The sequence below is a fragment of the Myodes glareolus genome, chromosome 17, assembly GCF_982192425.1.
Source record: "Myodes glareolus chromosome 17, mMyoGla1.1, whole genome shotgun sequence".
In the NCBI taxonomy this organism is placed as follows: domain Eukaryota; kingdom Metazoa; phylum Chordata; class Mammalia; order Rodentia; family Cricetidae; genus Myodes; species Myodes glareolus.
The window spans coordinates 321552-345742 of NC_142042.1; the positions used below are offsets into that span (position 1 = coordinate 321552).

Genomic DNA, 24191 nt, shown 5'->3' on the forward strand with positions numbered 1-24191 from the left:
CAGCACATGCACACAGGGGCATACATAGCTGAGTCATGTGTAGATCATGTGACCATGTTGCATGTATGTCACATTGGGCCTGAAGACCCTGGGTGGCTATGAAAATTGCCTGAGTATTCGCTGTTACATGAATGGCCCTGGAACCTGGAAGTGCCAGCCAAAGTGCTGGGTGATGGAAACCATAACATTCCACCCTTTGTTTATTATAAAAATGTGGTGGCCCTAGGGGTCACCAATGGGTGGAAATGGGGTACCAGGTTTCTTAAAGCTACTTCCTTCTGGCTTGTGTGTAATGATCTGCTCTGTCTCTTTAACAGATAAGCCACTCCCTCCCCCATCCACTGAAGCAGGAAGATCTTCCTTCCTGCTTGTAGCCGGAGTCTCTTCCCTTTCCTTCTCCCTCTCAAAGAGGCAGCTGAGGTCTCTCTCTTCTCTGTCTCTTTCTCTCTCTGTGTCTCTCTCAGCCTCTCTGCTCTTCTCCCCTTCTTCCTTCCCCCTCCATAACCCACTAAATAAATATCCAACCTCACTCTACATGTCTGTTTCTCACCTGCCGACACGTGTCTCCCTGCCCGGGACCAGTCACCTTTGGAGACCAGCGGTATGGTCTCGTGGTGTGCCCATCTGTCTGCCTGCATTTTGGGGACCTGCAGTGCTGTCTCATGGCCTGCTGCAGCTGCTGTGGATCCGCAGCATCTTTATTAATCCATTTCATTTTTGGCTTTGGAGAGTTGGGGTACTTGGCTGTGTTCTGGGATTGCTGGTTAATTCCGTGTTTTCTGAGCTCTGTGGAATTGACTGGCTGGCAGCTTGGACCTGACAATATGCTACCAAGGCAGAAGATTATGTTTAGAAAAAATTTAGATTCTGGTGATTGTGGGAGAAGGATCCCATGATGGAAGATGGAGGGGGGTTCCCCAAATTCCCAAAATGGAGGAAAAAGTTTCCCAGGGGTCCTGAGACCAGGAATGATACTTATCTTGGGTGACCAGGGAAGAATTATATGATACTTATCCTGGGTAAATCTGGTCTGTTTTCGTTGGTCTAAAATTTGGCTCTCTGGAGCTTATGAAAATGTTTAAATTTATAGAAAGAGATAAATTTTAAACACATTAAAAGTTTATGGTTTCAATAGTATAGTGTTGAAATAGAAGATTATGACTAGTTATAGTGAGACAGAAGGGAAGGGAAGAAAGGGGACTTATTAGACCTTTTTAATGTTTTACCTGAAGCAAATCTTACAGCACTTGTTTCTTTTAGCACCATGGTATTACCTTAACATCTAGGAGACAATGCTGCGGTCAAGGATAAATCAATTGTATTAAAATCTGTTTTGTGAGTCTCCCTTTGGAGTCTGGGGCTGTGAATGTCCCCAAACTGTTACTGTTTCCTACCACCTGGGCATCTGACAGTCTTTGTGCTTCTGACTCTGTGTTTAATGATGGTTCCTGTAATAACAGCTGAATGGTTAACTAGAAATTTAAGTATAACATTGGGAGATACAGAGAAATTGTTAAAGCAGGTAGGAGAAAGATGAAAAAAGGGAGACTCAGAAAGGAGAGCATATGGAGTTTCTGGCACAGGAAAGTTGAGTATGGTAGTGAGACTTTATTATTTCAGAACTGAGAAAGTAGCTGATTTTGGTGTCTTCTGAAACTTAAAGAAACAGGGCCGTGTTTGAGTTACTGTATACCAGGAGAGGGTGTCCTGGGCTGGAAAAGTAAAAGGCTTGAGATAAGATAGGTGAATTCCATGAGGGAGTCCTTTGAGTTTAGCAGCTGTGGGAGTTACAAAAATTACTTTAATGAATCCCTGCCATTTAGTGTTAAGGGGTGAGGAGAGTTAGTCTGGGGAAAAAATAGACACTAGCCCTTGATTTTAATTTTAGATGGGCAGGGTTTGGCACATGGTTGAGGTAGTGAGCAGTCAGTAAACTTCCATAAGAGGAAGCAAAGGTGGTGTAGCAATGGGGTGAGCAGGTGATCAGTGATGGGTGAGGTTTTAGGTGAGAGGCCAGAAGTTAAAACCGGCCACCCATACATGAGTGAGATTCAAAGGATGAGATGTAAAAGGGTCTTTTGGGGAAATCCCAGAGCTTAAAAAAAGTCAGAGGCAAAAGCTTTACCCAGTCAAGGTGAAGTTCTGGAAACATCTTAACAAGAGCAATTTTTAAGGAATGGTTAATTTTCTCTACCTTCCCTAAGGACTGAGGATGGTATGGGATATGAAAATGCCAGGGAATGTTAAGAGCCTTAGATGAAGTTTGAGAGATCTGGGAGGTAAACTCTGGGCCACTATCTGATTGAAGAGAGGCTAGAATTCCAAACTAGGGAATAGTTTCTTGAAGAAGGACATTAGAAACTGTCTGGCCTTTTTTTTTTAGTGGTGGGGAATGCTTCAAACAATCCAGACATGGTATCTACCAAAACCAAGAGATATTTAACCCATCTGACTCTGGGCATATGAGTAAAACCAAGCTGCCAGTCAGTTCCTGAATGGAAGTCCCTGGCCTGGTGGGTGGAAAAAGGTAAGCTATGCTATTTGGACTTGGGATCTGACTTTTGACAGATTTTACAGAGGCAGTGATAGTTTTCAAAAACTCTAAGTTTTCAGGGGTGAGTTGGAGGTGAGCCTTGATAAAGTGAGACAGAGCCTGGCTATTAAAATGAAAGAGCTGATGAAGGTAGGACAGAATTTGCTGAGTGTTAGGGAATGTCTGTGAGAATGTGGGTTGTACTATACATGTACTCCCTGAGATGATTGAGGTGGGTTTGGGCCCTGGAGTGCTGCTGCCCTGGCTGCTTGGTCAGCTCAGTTATTTCCCTTGGAAATAATGGAGCTGTTAGTCTGATGAGACTGACAGCAAATAATTAATTTAACTTTGGGGAGATGGGAGGACTTTAACAAGTCCTTAATGTAACCTTAGTTAGTTATTAATCCTCCTTTTGTCATAAGAAATCTGCACTCTTTCCAAATAGCTGCGTGGAACAGGAGAATATGAAAAGAATATTTGACATCTATATAAACATCTACAGATTGTCCCTGTGCCAACTGGAAGACAAGGGTGAGGGTTATTAATTCAGCCTGCTGGTTAGTGGTATGGGTGGGGAGTGCCTATGCCTCCACCACCCCAGTATCTCACACTATGGCATAATCTGCTCTACAGGTTCCCTTGCATAAAAAGGATCTGCTAACTGTGTAATAGGTATATGTAGCCTGGGGCAATTTGCCCTCCTGTATGTGTGAGGGATTATGTTCTCTAAGGTTTCTATGCGGTGATGAGATGGGGAATAATTAACATTAGGTTGAGGTGGGAGGTTTGAGATATTAAGGGGTGGGCAAGATTGGAAAGTGAATGCTGCATCTTCCATTAGTGCCACCTGTAGGGAAAGAACTCAGGAAGTAGATAAGGTTTGTAAGCCTTTATAAGTTAAGAGATGGGAGAGATTGTGGTAGGAGAAGACAGTAGTAGGTGACTCAAAAGTTAGTTTCTTTGACTCATGAATAAGGAGCTCAGCAGCCATTAAAGCACATATGCAGGGTACCCAGCTCTGCATAGTAATGTCTAGTTTCTTTGACAGGTATGCTACAGGTGTAAAGGAAGGACCCAACTGATACCCTAAGACCCCAAGGTCATTTCCCTCCCTTTCCATTACATAGAGGGATAAATGACAAGTTAGGTCTGGGGGATTGAGAGCTGCAACCTAAATAAGGGACTGTTGGAGTCTCTGTAAGGGCTTAGTAATGAGATTGGGAAGGGCTCATGCAAAGAGCTGAGGGCAGACTCATGTAAGTGGTAGGCAAAGAGAGAAAAAGAGGGAAATCAGGAACACAGGAAGCCAGCTATTGCCAGGAACAATGAAATCTCTTTTGTAGAAGGTACTGGATTATTTTTTTTTCTGTCTAGGGTAATAACTTTTTACATGAGGGTAATAATTAATGACCTCAGAGGTAGAGAGTTGGACCTTAGAAGGTGAGACTCTGTAGCCCTTGTTGGACAAGAAATTAAAAAGAGTGGAGGTATTAGTTTGACTGATTTCTAAGGACGGGCTGCAAAGTAAAAATAGCATGTACATACTGTATGAGATTAGACTTGGGAAGAGACAACAAAGGTAGATCAGAAGCTAAAGCCTGACCAAATAGGTGTGAGTTGTCCCAGAATCCCTGTGGTAGGATAGTCCAGGTGAGCTATGTGGAGAGGTGATTGTCAGGGTCAGTCCAGGTAAAGGCTAAGATATCTTAAGATTGGGAACTGAAAGCAATAGAGAAAAAAAGCATCCTTGAGTTCTAGAACTGAGAAGTGGGAGATTCTTGGAGGGATAGTAGAAAGAAGTGTATAAGGGTTAATTACTACAGGATGAAGAGGGACCACTGCAGAATTAATGAACTAGATGTCTTGAACCAGGCGATAGGTTCCCTTAGGTTTTCTAACAGCAAGTATAGGGCTGTTAAAAGAAGTGTTGTAGTGGGGGGGCACTTGTTTGGTTCCTGGCTGCCCAGTCCCAAAATAATCACACAGAAACTGCATTAATTAAATCACTGCTTGGTCCATTAGCTCTAGTTCCTTATTAGCTAATTCTTACATCTTAATTTAACCCATTTCTATTAATCTGTGTATAGCCAAAATTCCCAGCGTCTGTCTCTGGTAGCTCCATTGTGTTTCTCTGAATCTGCTTTCTTCCTCCCAGAATTCAATTCCATCTTCCCCACCTACCTAAGTTCTGCCTTATCAACAGGCCAAGGTAGTTTCTTTATTCATTAACCAATCAAAACAAGACATAGACAGAAGAATCTCCCACACCAGAGAAGAGAAGAGGTGGGGTGAAGTACCTTTTTTTCTTAGAAAGTCAGGGATGATAGGCTTAAGTCCCTAAGGTTTAGGATGAGAGAGGGCACTGAGCTTGGGTAATATACCTGGTAGAATCCTGTAATTCGATGACTATGGAGAAATGGTGTTTAGCAACAGAAGGGTTTTGCATGTCACAGACTTGGGGGTTCACCTGACAGGCTGGCAAAGAAAATGACACTTGGAACTGGGAGGTTAGGAGGCAAGGAGGAGGAGGAGAGAAGCTGTTGTTGAGTCTGGAGTGAGGCAAATGGAAGGAGCAAATAAAATGGAAGCTCCCATTTTAGTTAAAAAGACTCTTCCCATAAGAGGTACCAGGCAGGTTGGAATAACTAAAAAATGAATAAGTGAGATAAATACCCGTAAATATGCAATGAGGTGGTGGGGTCTGATGAGGTAGATAAGGCTGTCCCCTACCCCAACAATAGGGAAACTAGAAGCAGAGGTAGGTCCCCAAAACTCCCTTCGTACCAAGTATGTGGCTCTGGTGTCCAAGAGAAAGGAGATGGACTATTCTGATACTGTGATATTTACCCATTGTTCCATTTTACAGATGACAGTTGTGGTAGGATCAAAGGAGCCTCAATCATCCATGACCAGACCTAGAAGGTCAGTTTGGGAATTGTCTGGGTTTGATACCTCCATGCCAGTGTGGATCCTGTTCGAGGACCATCTCTGCCCTAGGGGGGTTGCTGTATTAGTCTGGTGAATCTCATCAGCATGTACTCTAGCCTGCTCCCAAACTAACCTGTGCTCCTCAGGAAGTAGGTTATTAGATAGGATCATAAAAAAATATCATGAACAGTGAGACTGTAAGATTGGGTAATGTATTGGAATTGCTCTATGAAAGAGGTAGAATTAGATGTGTAAGAACCCAGCTTTTGTTCTGTGTGATAGAGTTCTGAGAGAGAGAGAGAGAGAGAGAGAGAGAGAGAGAGAGAGAGAGAGAGAGAAAGAAATGTGTACCTTGACCATCCCATCCACACTGGCTACCTCTCACAACTGAGGAACTGCAGCAGGTTTGGTTTCATCACAGTTGGATTTCTTAGCAGCACTTGAGCATGAGAGGAGGGGTAAAAGTTGGTACTAGTGTCAGGCAGCTACCACATCATGGCACCAGAGAGGAGGAAGGATCCCGAGGGGCTGACAGAGTAGCTGGTGGGGCCGGGGAGAGAACTGAAGAGGTAGAAGTGACTGTCTGCTGAAGTTGGAAAGGTAGAGGTTCATTAGCAGGTTTTAGAGCAGAAGTGGGCGTAACATGAGGGCCTGCTTGTTGGGGTTTCTGTCCTGCTCAGTTCTCACAGCTGGTAAGCCCCAAAGAAATTACACAGAAGTCTATATTAATGATAAACTGATTGGTCCATTAGCTCAGGCTTCTTATTAACTCTTATAACTTATATAAACCCATCATTCTTATCTATGTTAGCCACATGGCTCAGTACCTTTTTCAGTGGGGCAGGTCACATCCTGCTTCTTCAGTGTTTGGACAGGACTGGGGAAAGAGCTTCCTTCTTCCCAGAATACTCCTGTTCTCATTGCCTCACCTCTACTTTCTGTCTGGTTGTTCCACCTATACTTCCTGCTTGACTACTGGACACTCAGCGTTTATTTAAAACATAATTGACAGAATACAGAATTGTCCCACAAGTGGGGTGTTCATCTGGCTTAGATGACTTAGCCAGGAACATGTGAGGAGGTGAATAGTTTATAAGGATGAGGGCTTAGAACTTAGATAGAAAAAGGCTTGGATATAAGAAAACCCCTTCTATCTGCCTGTGTGCTGGCAACAATCAGAAACCTCCTGCAAAATATTGGGATCTAAGGTGCTATTAGGCAGCCACTTTAGAATTTTCTCTAAAGGGTACTTAAGCCATTTTTTTAGAACAAAGGCAGACAAATATGGGAATCTGTAAGTAAAGCATTAAGTCTTGAGGCTTTAGAGTTTCTATAAAACACCCCAGGGGAGACTTTGGACTGATAGTTTTTGAGTTTCTCCCCACCCCCCATGTCTAAAAATGTGAGAAAGGTGAAAACCCAAAGGCAACTAATCAGGATGCCGTCGGAATAGTGTGTGGGTTGAGAGCTAGGCCAAACCAATTTCAAGATCTGTCAGTACCGGAATTGTGGGCTGGAAAGGACTGTTCCTAGCTGCTTGAGAGGACAAAAGTCTGAATGGCTGCAATAGGACCACTTCTGAGTGGTCCAAAAACAGGACCAAAAATCCAAATAGCAGCGGTGGTCAGCTGTTGGTGCCAAATCTGTCTTTATCCACTGTGAACAATAAGAGGTGAAAGTCAGTGAAGGGCTCAGGTGTAGCCTTAAAGGCCATTGTTGGGGGAATTCCCTCCATTTCTAGGACCATCAAAGGATTGTCAGGAGCTCAACAGTCAAGTCCTTGGGTTTGGAGAAATGGTTAAGCTGACCAGAAGGGAAAAACTCACCGATCGAAGTCACTACTGTGCATAGGAGTAAGCAGCCAGACAGATGGAATGTGGGTTGTTGTGAAGAATACTGGTCTAGGGTACCAGTCCTGAGAGAACCGATGGAGTCTGGGCACCAGTGAAATTATTGGGCATGAGTGAGAACAGGTCATGAAACACACAACAAAACACACTTTAAGAGTTTATTAAGAGAGAGGAAGACATATGCTCAGGCCTGAGGAAGTTGGTGCAGGGAAAGGGCATGGAACAGGCATGTCCAGCTTTTAAAGACTGCCAAGAGCATGCACATAGGGTCTTATGCATGTGCACAAGGGCTTATGTAGCTGGGTCATGTGTAGATTACGTGACCATGCTGTATGTACACCATGTAGGGCCTGAGGACTCCAGCAGTCTACATAAATTGCATGAGCACTTGTTGGTGCATGTGTGGTCCTAGAACCCAGAAGTACCAACCAAAGCACTGGGTGATGACAGCCATAACACTGCCTATACTTACTGCCTAGGTATCGGTCAATCCGCATTATATTAAACCAATATGACTGACAAATCTTTACAGTGTACAAGATCATTATCCCACAGCAAACCCATCTATGGCTCAACTTAAAGACTACCCATGTGCCAGCTTGCATTCCCACCAGCAATGCAGGAATGTTCCCTTTTCCTACAACCTTTCCAGCATAAGTTGTCATCAGTGTTTTTGATCTTGGCCATTCTTACAGTTTGTAAGATGGAATCTCAGAAATGTTTTGATTTGCATTTTTCTGATGATTAAGAATGTTGAACATTTCCTGAAGTGTCTTTCAGCCATTTTAGATTCCTCTATTGAGAGTCCTCTGTTTAGGTCAGTACTAAGTCCCTTTGGATGTCAATGTAGTGATTTCTCAGAAAATTAGGAAACAACCTTCCTTAAGACCCAGTAATACCACTTTGGAGTATATAACCAAAGGATGCTCAATCGTGCCTCAAGGACATGTGCTCAACTATGTTCATAGAAGCATTGTTTGTCATAGCCAGAACCTGGAAACAACCTAAAGGCCCCTCAACTGAAGAGTGGATAAACAAAATGTGGTACATTTACACAATGGAGTACTACATAGCAGAAAAAATAATGACATCTTGAATATTGCAGGAAAATGTATGGAGCTAGAAAACATTATTTTGAGTGAGGTAACCCAGACACAGAAAGACAATTATGTCATGTACTCACTCATAGGTGGTTTTTAAATATAAAGCAAAGAAAACCAGCCTAAAAAACCATAATCCCAGAGAATTTAGACAACAATGAGGACACTAAGAGAGACTTACATAAATCTAATCTATATTGGAAGTAGAAAAATACAAGATCTCCTGTGTAAATTGGGAGCTTGGGGACCTTGGGTGAGGACTAGAGGGGGGCAGGGAGAGGCAGGGAGGGGAACAGTGAAAAATGTGGAGCTCAATAAAAATCAATAATAATAAAAAAGACTATCCATGTGATCTATTCATACTGTAACTGGGCTAAGCTGTAATTGTGCTTAAGATCTCATCTGCTTTCTGAGTCTAGGATATTGTTTTGAAAATTATTCTTTTTTTTCATACTTTCCTTTTCTCACCATATATTTCTGTTCTACCAGATAAGAAATATCCAATCAGTCGGGCAGTGGTGGCGCACATCTTTAATCCCAGCACTCGGGAGGCAGAGGCGGGCGGATCTTTGTGAGTTCGAGGCCAGCCTGGTCTACAAGAGCTAGTTCCAGGACAGGCACCAAAGCTACAGAGAAACCCTGTCTCAAAAAACCAAAAAAAAAAAAACAAAAAAAAACAAAAACAAAAACAAAGAAATATCCAGTCAGAATATATAATCAGACTCTTAGTGATATTACTTAAAAGGTGAATAGTAACAGTTGTTCATCATTTTGATTTCTTTTCAATCCAAATTAACTGAACAACTATAGTTGCATATATTCGAATGTTTAAATTCTAATAATGGTAACTAATAATTTAAAGTACTTCTATGTCACTGTGAAACACTTTGATTATTTTACTAAGAGAGGCACTATTATAATCTTTATTGATCCAAGGAAACTGAGGCTTGAAAAAAATTAGTAACTTGACAGAGGTTGTTAGCTAGTAACAACATTCTTTAAACCAGGAAAAGTTTTAGAATGCAAATAATATCTAATTCATCTAATTAATCTATATACAAGTTTTCTGAGCTGAAGGTAAATTAATCATTTTTTTATCAAAATACAAAATGAAATATTATAACGTTATAGGGGTCATTATCATTATTCATATCAATTGTGTAAAATTATAGTGAGAAATCAGAAGAGTTATGGAGCATCAAGAGTTTACTGCCTGTATTTTATCTACTTTTACACTTAAGGAACGAGGCATTTGAAAATGGAAACAAAGAAACAATTGCCTTAGGCTGTACCAAGTCAATCAATTAATTTCTGGAGAACCTTTGTTAAATGGCATTGAAAGTGGACATGTTTACTTCGAATGGCCAGAAGACACTTAAGGTCATGCTCAACCTCCTTAGCGATCAGGGAAATGCAAATCAAAACCACTTTGAGATACCATCTTACAACTGTCAGAATATCTAAAGTCAAAAACACCAATGATAGCCTGTGCTGGAGAGGATGTGGAGTGAGGGGAACACTCATCCATTGTTGGTGGGAATGCAAACTTGTGCAGCCACTGTGGAAATCAGTGTGGCGGTTTCTCAGGAAACTGGGAGTCAACCTCCCTCAGGACCCAGCAATTTCACTCTTGGAAATATACCCAAGAGATGCCCTATCATACTACAAAAGTATTTGTTCAACTATGTTCATAGCTGCACTATTTGTAATAGCCAGAACATGAAAACAACCTAGGTGCCCCTCAATAGAAGAATGGTTAAAGAAGGTGTGGAACATATATACATTAGAGTTTTACTCAGCGGTAAAAAAACAATGACATCTTGAATTTTGCATGCAAATGGATGGAAATAGAAAACGCTTAACTGAGTGAGGTAACCCAGACCCAAAAAGAGGAATATGGTATGTACTCACTCATAAGTTTATTCTAGCCATAGTTAAAGGTCTTTGAGTCTATAATTTGTGATCTTAGGGAAGCTAAATAAGGTGAACCTGAAGAAAATCATATAGTTATCCTCCTGGATAGTGGAACTAGGCAAGATTGCCAGGCAAACTCGGGTGCATGGGGGGTGGGGGGTGGAAGTAAGGGAAGATGGTTAGGGAGAGGGGAGAGGGGGAGGATTGGGGATGTCTTGGGGGAATGGGAGGGAGGAGGGAGGAAGGATGGTTGTGGGAGCAGGGAGGTTTATATCTCTGCTAAGGGAACCATTTTAGGGTTTGCAAGAGACTTGATTCTGGAGGGGTTCCCAGTAAAAATTAAATAAAAAATTAAAAAATTTAAAAAAAAAATAATAAAAAAAAAGAAAAGAAAACGCTTTACTGAGTCAGGTAAGACAGACCCAAAAAGAGGAATATGGTATGTATTCACTCATAAGTGGATTCTAGCTATAATTAAAGGTCTTTTAGCCTATTATTCGTGATCCTAGAGAAGCTGGATAGGAGAGTGAACCTGAAGAAAATCCAGGTAGTTTTCCTCATGGAGATTGGAAATAGACAAGAGTCCCAGGTAACCTTGGGTGCATGGGGGGGGGTGGGAGGGTTGTTGAAAGGGGAGAGGGTTAGAGAGAAGGGAGCAGGGGAGGAATGGGGAATGCTGGGGGGACTGGAGGGGAGGAGGGGGGAAGGATAGATATGGGATCAGGGAAGAATATATCTCAACTAAGGGAGTCAGTTTAGGGTTTACTAGAGACTTGATTATAATTGGGATCTCAGGTCCAAGGAGAGATCCCCAGATTGTTCTCTGGACAGAAGAGAGGGTGCCTGAACTGGCCTTGGCCCATAACCATACTGATGAATATTTTGCTTATCACCATAGATCCTTCATCTGGCGATGGATGGAGATGGAGACGGAGACCCACATTGGAACACTGGACTTAACTCCCTAGGTCCAAACGAGAAGCAGAAGGAAAGAGAACGTCAACAAGGAAGGCAAGATCAGAGGGAACCTTCATCCGACGATGGATGGCGATAGAAACGGAGACCCACATTGGAGCACCGGACTGAGTCCCCAAAGGTCCAAATGAGGAGCAGAAGGAGGAAGAACATGAAAAAGGAAATCAGGACCGCGAGGGGTGCGATCACCCACTGATACAAGGGGACTGATCTAATGAGAGTTCACCAAGGCCAGTTGTCTGGGACTGAGCGAGCACGTGATCCAGCCAGATTCTCTGAATGAGGCCGGATTCTCTGAATGCGGCTGGCCCGGAGTCTTCCTGAAAAGCCATTGACAATGACACTGGGACTTGTTTCCTCTGCATATACTGGATTTTTGGGATCCAGTCTGTTTGAATGCTCACCTTCCTGGACCTGGAGGGAGGGGGGAGGAGCTTGAACTACCCACAGGGCAGGAGACCCTGAGTGCTCTTGGAGATGGAGAGGGAGGAGGGCAGGGAGTGGGGGGAGTGGGAGGGTGTTGGGAGGAGGGGCGGAAATGGAAACTTTTGTATTTTAATAAACTTTGAGAAAATAAATAAATAAATAAATAAAAGAAAGAAAGTGGGCATGTTTTCATAGTGATTATATTATTGGTGGGTCATCGTCCTAAGGGCATGTTAAATGTAATTACCTTGATTGAAAAAAATAAATGTCTTAAGTGAAGAAATTTTGCTTTATTTATCATGGTCACATTTAAGAAACAATGAAAGGCACATTGCTGATGCTAAATAACTATTACACATCTATTTCAGCATTAGAATGGATAAAGAATATAAAGATTCAAAAGATATTTCCAGAAAAAAGACTGAAGTAGTTGAGATAGTTTAGGGAAAAACAAAAACCTTGAACAAACATTAAAAAACCCACCTACATAAGCCAGGAATGGTGGCAGATGTGCATTCCTACCACTGAGGAGTAAAAGGCTGAGGTGTCAGAGTGGGATGCATATTAAGACTTTATCTCATAAAGTCACCCCTTTTATCTCCCAAGAAACCAAATTCCAATAAACAGAAACCAAGCTACAAGCGTATGTTTAAACACATTTAAATAGATCATACGTATAAAAAGATTATACAAGAGTACAATATTCTTCACATTCTGATACTTAAAAATAAACAATCATAAACAGCCAGTTCTTTAGGTAATACCCATAGGCACACATCTAGACACAGGCATGTTTTCTTTTAAAACAGCACCATAATTTAATCTGTATGATACAATCCTAATAGCCTTACTAGATCATTATATTAAAAGTTACAGTTTCTAATTAAAATATTTGGTATGGGCTTTTGTGCAGTGCTACTTTAATTGCATTTAATAAATAAAGCTAGCCTGAAGATCTGAGAGGAAAATAACCCCACTGGTAGCCTTACAGCCCAGGTAATGGTAACACATCTTTAATCCCAGTTGCCATAGAAACTGGGTGGTACATGCCTTTAATCCCAGAACCAGAGAGGTTATAAAATAGGCGGAAACAGCTCTCAGATGCAGTCTCATTCTGAGATTCCTGTGTATAGGATCACCATTTCAGACTGAGGTCAAGGTAAGAGTCAGTGGCTGATTGCTTTGCCTTTTGGGTCTTCAGGTTGAACCCCAATTTCTCTCTCCGAGTTTTTATTAACCATGCTTCACTTTTGTTAGGTATTCTGAGCTAAGAGCCAGTAGCTTTGGCAGTTTCACATGGATAAAAGCCAATTTGACAACTCCTTATATAAGATTCTTATCAGGGAAAAAACAATATTAATAGATTTCCTTTTAAGTAAAAAATATTCTCATATATGGGTTCATTTATTAAAGTTTTAAGTCAGTATCGTAGACGGTGCAGCTTTGGGTTTCTTAAATTCAGCATTGGTTGCTTGATGGTAGGTTTGACATCCAAAAGTGCTGCTTCACTCTCAGGGGTTGGAAATCTGTTCTGATATACCAAGGGATATTCCTTCTGAAACTTAAAAATGAGGAGAAGAATATTAGAAGCTCTTGAGTATTATTTCCCTAGATGAAGTTTGTCAAGTATCCTTTCATCTGGCACTTGCTACTCTCTGCGCATTTGTGAAGGTAACGCTATAAAGTCCTTCAGACCCCTGTAAGTATTAAAATTCTAGGATGTTTTTCTGTTAATTCTTACTCTAAACTCAAATCTTTCTCTCTGATAAAGCCCATGAAGGCCAGAGGAATTTGGTGCAGTTTTTAGTTCTCTCTTGAGTTTCTCAGGCTTTGTCCTTTCTAGAATGATGTAGTTACTTAGCTTTAGAACTGAGGGAGTTTTAAACAGTGGTAAGAATGAACCTTTCAGAGATAGGTATTATAATCCAGATTTTACATAAGATTTCCCAAATTAATTCAAAGTATAATTATGCAAAAAACAAGTAAAATAAAAGGAAATCAATTAAATTTTAATTATTTTAACTTATTATATTATTAAATTATAATTATTTTAAATTTAAGATAGAGTAAAATGAAATAGACACTAATTCATATACTTCAATATAATAAACATCAATATATAAGCTATATATTTAAAAGTTAAAATTTTATCCCAAAATGTCATTAGAAATAGCAATCCCCGATTACAAACTAGACAACATTTGTAAGATGGATTGTGCATTTTTGTACCTGCTTCAGTTTCCTTCTTTTCTCCTTTGGCGGCAAGCTTTTACTTCTAATAATATTCTCCAAAAGTTCTTCAACTGCAGCCTGAGAAGTCGAAATTTTCTGCTTATCAAATTCTTGAGTACTGATCTGCTTACAGTAAGAATATGTTGGCAAAGGAACAATTTGTTCCTCTCCAGGATTTTTAAACTGTCAGTGAAGAAAGCAAAACAGTGAAAATCAGAATGCTCTGGTTTTATTTTCCTGTCTCACTCTTAATCATGGATTTTCTTATTTGAAGTATGAAACATAGCAATCTAAATGGTGTTTTAATTCAGTTTGAAACACTAATATTTTGACATAGTAATGAACCACTGATTCATTGTTTTGGAAAACCAGAGAACAATCAGAACTGTGTATTTACGGTTATTGAAGTTTAAGGTACAGTTATATTTATGGTAAGTCAGTACAATATTATAATAATATACATGAGAAAAAGCACAAAAAAATGTGCTTGTTAGCCAATGCCTGATTATGGAAGATATCTGCTGCTTAGTGTTTTTTCCTTTTTCTGACAACTTTCTTCCATCCTATGTATTTTAGCCTTTTTTCCTTCAGAATGAATTCTGCTTTAACTATAGAATGTATCAGAATAAGATTCTTTCCATCAAACTTACTCTTACATTTTCAAAAAATGGACATTTAACTTAGCACTAGACAATCAAGGGTCCATATGTAGGGTCTGAGGAGATGGCTTAATGGGTAAAAAATATTTCCCAAGCAGGCATGAGGACTTTAGTTTGGATACTCAACATCTACTAAAAACTGGGCAAAGAAGCATGTTTCTGTAATCCCAGAGCTGAGGGTGGAGTCATGAAGTTTCGTCTGGCCAAATTAATGATGAAAGGCCAAGAAGAGTCTCAGTGCCGTGCGAATCTATAGGCTCTATATATTTCCGACTTAGTGAATGTTTATGTGAGCTTATTAGTGTCCATTTTTATGTGGTTATTCTGAGACAAATTTGCTATTTGTGAATAACTAATGCAGAGATGTTTTTAAGGTTAAAATACCTACATGGCCTTTTCTAATGTAGTCAAGATGCTTCTCCACAGCAGTTTGTAAATAAGTGGGTACTTGAAGAATTTCCTGGTGATGATCCATTAGGAAAGATATTAATCTTGAAGCCAGAAGCTCATCAAGATCCACTTCTTCAGCACAACACAGCACACACCGAGAAAAAGTATGTATAATCTACAAAATGATGACAACTTAAGAACCTAAGATTTCATATAAATGGCAATATCATTAATTTCCAATTTGTATTACATGATGTGTGGGGATCAAGTGATAAGCAAACTTCAGTTTAGAGCATGTGAAAATAATTTATTATAGTTATGAAGGAAAGAATTCTATTATATTACAGTACTTTAAAAGGCATTTGTTATGTATTTTTATTGAAAATTTTTCAATGGAGTATGTTTAGTGGGTTTTCCTTTAATTTTTATAGTTTTATTAATAAATACCATGGGTTCTATTAATATAGAGATATAATCCTTAAGCCAAAAGCTGTTAGAGAACAAATACTTATTTTATTAAACTAATTCCAAAAAAACCATAAACCAAAAGAATATATAACACATGGAATACATAAAGAGGTATAAGCACAAAGAATTTTTGTAACACTGTTTTCTCTAGACAAGGTCAGGTTTTTAGGGTTGTTTTGTTTTTAAGTTTAACTAACTTTTAAATACAAATACTTAGCATAAAATAAAACAACAATGAACTGACCAATCATACAAACAAATAAAAACTAAAAAGTTAACCTGTAGAATTATTAAACTCTATTTTGTGCTTTGCACACATGGCTTTACTTTTCTGGGGGTGTTTTGTTTTCTTTAAAGCGATTTAAAGATACTTTGTATTTTATTTTATTGTTGAAAGTTTTTTTATAACAAAAGCATTATAAGATAAAAGTATAACATAAGCAGTACTTTCAAATAGCTTGATCTATTTTTAATTAATAAACCATGATGAAAAACATTATAAATCCATTATAAGAAACACTCTCCACTCTCCAGTCTCACTGCCACACACACACATAAAGCACACCAATAAAACCTCAGAGATGGGCGACCAAGAGGTGAATGACCAGTCAGCCAGCTAAGCACTCCACAATCTAGGCCCTTGGTACCAGGGCAAAAACTCCGGGCCATTCCATGACCTGTCTCATCTTCATTGGCCATCCAGCAGGCAACTTTCCTACAGATAGGCTGCTCCAACAACCCCCATCAATGGCACCCTGTAGGTTACAAGGCCCACTCTACCCCAAACCAACTCATCCCCTGCAACCTCAGAGGAACTCTGAACCACAGACTGCAAGTGCACACAGCAGACCAAGAAGTGATTGATCAGTCTGCCAGGTGGACACTTCACTTTCTAGGCCTTTGGCACCAGGGCAAAACCCTGGGCCCCTCCCCCACCTGCATCAGTTTCACTAGCCAGGTAGCAGGCAAGCTCCCTGCAGATAGGCCGCTCCAACACTCCCACCCCATCAATTGGACCCTGTAAGCTACAAGGCCAGTCCTTCCTCAAACCCACCCATCCTCTGTGACCTCAGAGAAACCCCTTAGCACAGGCACAGAGTGACCAAGCAAGCAGGCCAAGAGTGACCCCAGTGGCTCCTGGAGACACAGACAGTGACTGTACAGAGCAGCTCCTTAAGGCACAGCCAGCAACTGCAAAGATTGAACAAAGAGGCAAAGACACTGACAGTACCAATTGGAGAAAGAAATGGGCAGGCATCAATGTGAAAATTCATTAAAAAAAACAAAAAAGCAACGTGGTAATGCCAGAACCCAATGGTCATACAACAGGAAGACCTCATCCTAAAGCAGAAGGAGCAGAAGAAAACCATGTGAAATATAACTTTGTGAAGATGACAGAGACTCTTGAAGAAGAAATGAAAAATACCCTCAAAGAAATGGAGAAAAGGACAAAGAAAAAAAAGGGAAGAAATCAATAAATCAAACAGGTTAAGGAAACAGTTTAAGACTTAAAAACAGAAGTAGGGGCAATAAAGAAACACAAACTAGCACCCAAGTCTGGAACAACCAAGAGAGTATACCTGAACCAGAGACCCTTGTGGGACAAAGCACAAGTCAGGAACCTCTGCAGGAGTGGACCCAGACCAGGGATATTTACAGAAAGAGGACTGAGGCAGTGACCTAGGCCAGAACAGTCCTGAGACAGTGAATTCCACAGGAGCAGGTACAAGGGAGCAACCACTGAGTGAGTAGGCAGGAACCAGAGACTTCTGTGAGTCTGGGCTTGAGTCTGGGACCACTAAGGGAGTAGTCCTGAGCCAGGGCCTCTGACAGAGCAGGCCCAAGGCAGCAACCTCAGCAGAAAGAATCCCGAGCAAGCAATCTCTGTGGGTTCAGGTATGAATGGCCCATGGTATTGCAGAGCAAACTCTGGGAGCACAGAGAGACCTCCAGAATTAAAGAATAACCAATGGCCTGACTGGAACTGTGGCCCTTACCGCACCACAAGAAGCAACCATCTGAACCTTGATTCCACTGGCATCTGCAAAATTGATCACCAGAGTCACAGACAGCCCCAACTACATCAATCAGAGGAAAATATGGGTAGACAAGGTAAGAACACAAATAACACCACAAAGAACAACACGACGTCACTAAAAACTAGTGACCTTACAAGAACAAAACTTGAACAACCAGATATGGATAAAGGAGAAAAAAATGACCTGAAAACATCTTTAGGAGAATGTTTGAGACTCTTAAAGAGGAAATGAAAAATTCCCCCAAAGAAATGGAGAAAAAGACAAACAAAAAAATGGAAGAAAGACATCAACAAATCCCTTAAAGAAAATCAAGAAAAAGCAACCAAACATATGAAACAAACTATTCAAGACTTGAAAACTTAAAAGAGACAATAAAGAAAACACAAACCGAGGGAATTATAGAAACAAAAATCATGAGAAAATAATCAGGAATCACAAATGCAGGCATAAAGAGCAGAATACAAGAGATGGAAGAGAGAATCTAAAGCACTGAAGATACAATAGAGGAAATAGACTCATCAGTCAAAGGAAACATTAAATCTAACAAAAACTTAACACAAAATATCCAGGAAATATGGGACATCATGAACAGACCAAACCTAAGAATAATAGGTATAGAAGAAGGAGAAGTTCAGTTCAAAAGCACAGAAAATATATTTTAAAAAATATAGAAGAAAATTTTCTCAATCTAAAGAAAGATATGCCTATGAAGATACAAGAAGCTTACAAAACACCAAACAGATTGAATCAAAAAAAGTACTCTCACCACATAATAATCAAACCACGAAACATACAGAATAAAGAATATTAAGAGCCGCAAAGAAAAAGGCCAAGTAACATATAAAGACAGACCTATCAGAATTACACTGAACTTCTCAATGGAAACAATGAAAGCCTGAAGGTTCTGGTCAAGTGTTACACAGATATTAAGAAACCATGGATGCCAGCCCAGACTACTATATCCAGCAAAACTTTCAATCACCATAGGAGGACAAAACAAGATATTCCATTACAAAACCAGATTTAACCAATACCTGGTCACAAATCTAGCCCTACACCAACTGCTAGAAGGTAAACTTCAACCCCAGGAAGTTGGCTATATCAACAAAAACACAGACAATTAATAATCTCACAGCAGCAAATACCAAAGAAGGGAAAACACACACAGACACACACACACACACACAATAACATCACCACCAACAATAACTAAATTAACAGGAAAGAGCAATCACTGATCATTAATATTCTTTAAATTAATTGAACTCAACTCACCTATAAAAAGACATAGGCTAACAGATTGGATATAAAAACAGAATCCATCATTCTGCTACATACAAGAAACACCTCTCAACCTCAAAGACAGACAGTGCCTCAGAGGAAAGGGTTGGAAAAAAAAAATTCCAATCAAATGGACCTAAGAAACAAGGTGGTGTAGCTCTCCTAATATCTACCAAAATAGAGTTCAAACTAAAATCAATCAAAATAGACAAAGAAGGACATTTCATATTAGTCACAGGAAAAATCTATCAAGAGGAAATGTCAATACTGAACATCTATGCTCAAAATACAAGGGTACCCTCATATGTAAAAGAAACACTTCTAAAGCTTATATCACACATTAAACCCTACATACTAATAGTGAGAGACTTCAACACCACACTCTCACCACTGGACCGGACTGTCAGACAAAAATTAACGGAGAAATAAGGGAACTAACAGATGTTATGACTCAAATGAACTTAACAGACTTCTATAAAACATTCCATCCAAACATAAAAGAATATACGTTCTTCTCAGCACCTCATAGAACCTTCTCAAAAACTGACCACATACTAGGTAGCAAAACAAACCTCAACACTAAGAAAAAAATATGGAATAACCTCATGCATCTTATCGGATCACCATAGCTTAAAATTAGAATTCAACAGCAACATTAATTCCAGAAAGCCCACAAACACATGGAAATTAAACAATGCTCACCTAAAGCATCAATGGGTGAAGGAAGAAATTAAAGACTACATAAAATTCAATGAAAATGACCACACAACCCATATTTATAGGACACAATGAAAGCAGTGTTAAGAGGAAAGTTCAGAGCACTAAATGCCTATATAAAGAAGCGGGGAAAATCCTACACTAGTGAATTAACAGAACATATAAAAACATTAGACAAAAAGAAGCCACTCACCAAAGAGAACTAAACAGCAGGAAATAATCAAATTGAGAGCTGAAATCAACAAAATAGAATCAGAGAAAACAATCCAAAAAAATCAACAAGACAAAGAGTTTGTTTTTTGAGAAAATTAATAAAATAGAAAAACCTTTATCCAAACTAACCAAAAGGCAGAGAAAGAATATCTAAATTAACAAAATCAGAAATGAAAAGGGGGATATAACAAACATGGAGGAAATCCAGAGAACCACTAGGTCCTATTTCAAAAATCTGTACTCCACAAAATTGGAGAACTTAAAGGAAATGGACAACTTTCTGGATAAATATCACTTACCAAAATTAAATAAAGACCAGATAAGCAAATGAAATAGACCTATAACTGCTAAAGAAATAAAAACAGCCATCAAAAGTCTGCCAACCAAAAAAAGCCTAGGACCAGATAGTTTCAGCTCAGAATTCTACAAGATTTTCAAAGAAGAACTAATACCGATACCCCTCAAATTATTCCACACAATAGAAACAGAAGAAACATTGCCATATTCTTTTTATGAGGCTACCATTACCCTGATATCCAAACTACATAAAGACATCACTAAGAAAGAGAATTGCAGACCAATGTCACTCATAAGCATTGATGCAAAAATACTCAATAAAGTACTGGCAAATCAAATCCAAGAACATATGTGAAACATCATCCACCATTATCAAGTCAGCTTCATCCCTGAGATGCAGGAATGGTTCAACATACCAAAATCTGTCAATGTAATCCACCATACAAACAAACTGAAAAAATAAAAGCCACTTGATCATCTCATTAGATGCTGAAACAGCTTTCCACAAAATACAACATCCCTTAATAATAAAGGTCTTGGAGAGAGCAGGGATACAAGGAACATACCGAAACATAATAAATGCAACATACAGCAAGCCAACAGCCAACATCAAACTAAATGGAGAGAAACTCACAGTGATACAACTGAAATCAGAAAAAGACAAGGTTACCACTCTCTCCATATCTATTCAATACAGTTTTTGAGGTCCTTGCTAAAGAAATAAGAAAACAAAAGGAGATCAAGGGAACACAAGTCAGAAAAGATGTCAAATTATCACTATTCGCTGATGATATGGTAATTTATATAAGCGACCCAAAAATTCTACCAAGGAACTTCTACAACTCATAAACAACACTTTCAGTAATGTAGCACAATACAAGATTATCTCAAAAAGGTCAGTAGCCCTTATTTACACAGATGATAAACGGGCTGAGAAAGAAGTAAGAGCAACATCACCCTTCAAAATAGCCACAAACAACACACAATATCTCAGAGTAACTCTAACCAAACAAGTGGAAGACTGGTTTGCCAAAAACTTTAAACCTTTGAAGAAAGAAATTGAACAAGATACCAGAAAGTGGAGAGATCTCCCAGGCTCTTGGGTAGGTAGAATTAACAAAGTAAAAATGGCAATCTTACCAAAGCAATTTATAAATAGATTCAAGGCAATGACCATCAAAATCCCAGCAAAATTCTTCACAGATCTTGAAAGAACAATACTCAACTTCATATAGAAAAGCAAAAAACCCAGAAGAGCCCAAAAAATCCTGCACAATAAAGGAAATTCTGGAGGTATTACAACCCCTGACTTCAAACTTTACTACAGAGCTACAGTACTGAAAACAGCCTACTGTTGGCATAAAAACAGACAGGAGGACCAATGGAACTAAATCAAAGATCCAGATATTAATCCACACACCGATGAACAACTGATTTTTGACAAAGAAGCAAAAAATATCAAATGGCAAAAAGAAAGTAAATTTAACAAATGGTGCTTGCATAACTGGATATCAACATGCAGAAGAATGAAAATAGATTCATATCTATCACAATGCACAAAACTCAAGTCTAGATGGATCAAAGAAGACCTCAACATAAAGCCAGCCACACTAAAACTCATAGAAGAGAAATTGGAAAGTACATTTGAATGCATTGGTACAGGTGACCATTTCCTAAATATAACCCCAGTAGCACAGACACTGAGAGAAACAATAAATGGGACCTTTTGAAACTGAAAAGCTTCTGTAAAGCAAAGGATATGGTCAACAAGATAAAATGACAGCCTACAGAGTGATCAAAGTTCTTCACCAACCCAACATTGGACAGAGGTCTGATCTCCAAAATATACAAAGAACTCAAGAAATTGGTCACCAAAAGAAGAAATAATCCAATAAAAAAAATGGAGTACAGACCTAAACAGAGAACTCTCAACAGAGGAATCTAAAATGGCTGAAAGACACTTAAGGAAAGGCTCAACATCCTTAGCCATGAGAGAAATGCAAATCAAAACAACTCTGAGATTCCATCTTACACCTGTAAGAATGACCAACATCCAAAGCACTGATGACAATTTATATTGGAAAGGTTGTTAGGTAAAGGGAACACTTCTGCATTGCTAGTGGGAGTACAAACAGGTATGGTCCCTTTGGATATCAATATGATGATTTCTCAGAAAATTAGGAAACAACCTTCCTCAAGATAGGCAATACCACTTTTGGATAGATACCCAAAGGACGTTCAATCTTACCACAAGGGTATGTGCTCAACTATGTTCATAGCAGCTTTGTTTGTCATAGTCAGAACCTGGAAATAACCTAAATGCCCCTCAAGTGAAGAATGGGTAAGGAAAATGTAATACAATTACATAATAGAGTATTGCACAGCAGAAAAAAAGTAATGATATCTTGAAATTTGCATGCAAATGGATGGATCTGGAAAACACCATACTGAGTGAGGTAACCCAGACCTAGAAAGATAAATATCATATGTACTCAACGCATAATTGGTTCTTAAACATAAAGCAAAGAAAACCAGCCTACAAATCACAATCCTAGAAAACCTAGACAACAATGAGGACCCTACGAGAGACATACATGGATCTAATGTACATGGGAAGTAGAAAAAGACAAGCTCTCCTGAGTAAACTGGGAGCATGGGGACCATGGGAGAGGGTAGAAGGGGAGGGGAAATTACATTCAATAAAATCATAGAAGAAAACGTTCTCAAACTAAATAAGGATATGCCTATGAATGTAAAACAGCCCTTCATGATAAAGATCTTGATGAGATAAGGGATACAAGGAACATATCTAAACCTAATAAAAGCAACATACAGAAAGCCTACAGAAAAGACAGTTGTTTTTAATAAATTAAAAACAAAACAAAACAACTTCCCCAAAACAAACTCAGGAATGGAAACTGGGGTTCAACCTTAAGGTCAGTAAAGTAAAACAGCCAGTCACTGGCTCTTACATCTACCTCAGTTCAAAATGTCCAGGCTGTCTCAAGGAATCTCAGAATGAGACTGTGACTGTGAGCTGTCTACTGCTGTTTTATAGTCCTCTCTAGTTCTGGGATTAAAGGTGTGTACCACTGGAATAAAGGCATGCACCACATGGTTCCTATGGCAAACTAGTGTAGCTATTGAGAATAACAGTGTTGATCACACTGCTGTCTGTAAGGCTGACCTTACTCTCTGATCTTCAGGCAAGCTTTATTTATTAAAATACAAATAAAATACTAGTAGTACACACACACACACACACACACATACACACACAAGATTCAGGGAACATTATGGAAGAGGCAAAGGTTAGGAAAAATTTGAATGAAGCAGAGTCTTTGGGATAGGACAGGACTAATAAATTCGTGAACTCACAGCAATAGTTGCCTGAAGAAGATCAAACCAATCAACATTCCAGCGTTGAGGTGGAAGGATTTTAAAGCCCCATTCATACTTGAGGAGCTATAGACAAGTGACGACTATTAGGGGAAGAAGAGTCAGTTTTCTTTAAGAATTTGGCCCAGGTCGGCCAATGTTGCTCCAGTGAATGGCCCTATAACCATGTACATGGGAAACATAATTGGGTTCAATGAGTTATTTAAAAATGAGAATATAAAGTTGGGGAATATATATATATATATATATATATATATATGTATATATATATATATGTGTGTGTGTGTATATATATGAGGAATAGGGAGTTGATACAGTCAAAATACATTATATACATGAATGAAATTCTTGAGGACTATATATGATATAATAAAACTATATTAAAATCAACTTACCAATGATCTTGTACCTATTTCTTCATGAAGTTTGGGCATATCAACATTTTGACTCATTCGAGAAATCATGCGCATTAAGAGTTGAAGCTTTCTACGATTTGGTGGGGGAAGTAACAAACAACATAACTGTAGAGCATTGATGGCAACTCTCTCTAAATGAGGCTGCAGCAAACCTAGAAGGGAAAGTGACCCCATCCCCCAAAAATCATCAGTGATAATAATTTTCAAATAAATAGAATGTGCAGTCATATAAAGAATGTAATATATTGATAGTATTTTCCTTTTAATTAAGAGTTACAAATTTCCACATTCTCTAAAAGTATATAGTAAGATAATCACTATCATTTTACAACCTATTTCTAAGCACCAAAACCC

At 39.2% G+C, this 24191-nt stretch overlaps 1 protein-coding gene across 5 annotated transcripts in view; it reads right to left on the reverse strand.

Moving 5' to 3' along the window:
- Positions 1-11996: 11996 nt before the first annotated feature.
- The window catches only part of Depdc1 (DEP domain containing 1), a 33905-nt gene continuing 21710 nt past the window's right edge, over positions 11997-24191 (reverse strand). For 4 of the 5 annotated variants that reach the window (XM_085677486.2, XM_048453493.3, XM_085677488.2 and 1 more), the window contains 4 exons: positions 23817-23989; positions 15006-15182; positions 13956-14141; positions 11997-13287 (listed from right to left, as the gene is read on the reverse strand). In XM_085677486.2, coding sequence (XP_085533612.2) covers positions 13147-13287; positions 13956-14141; positions 15006-15182; positions 23817-23989 — 677 coding nt within the window. In that variant the 3' untranslated portion in view covers positions 11997-13146. Of the gene's footprint in view, positions 13288-13955; positions 14142-15005; positions 15183-23438; positions 23579-23816; positions 23990-24191 lie in introns of those variants that run through there. The other variant, XM_085677487.2, reaches the window with a different exon arrangement.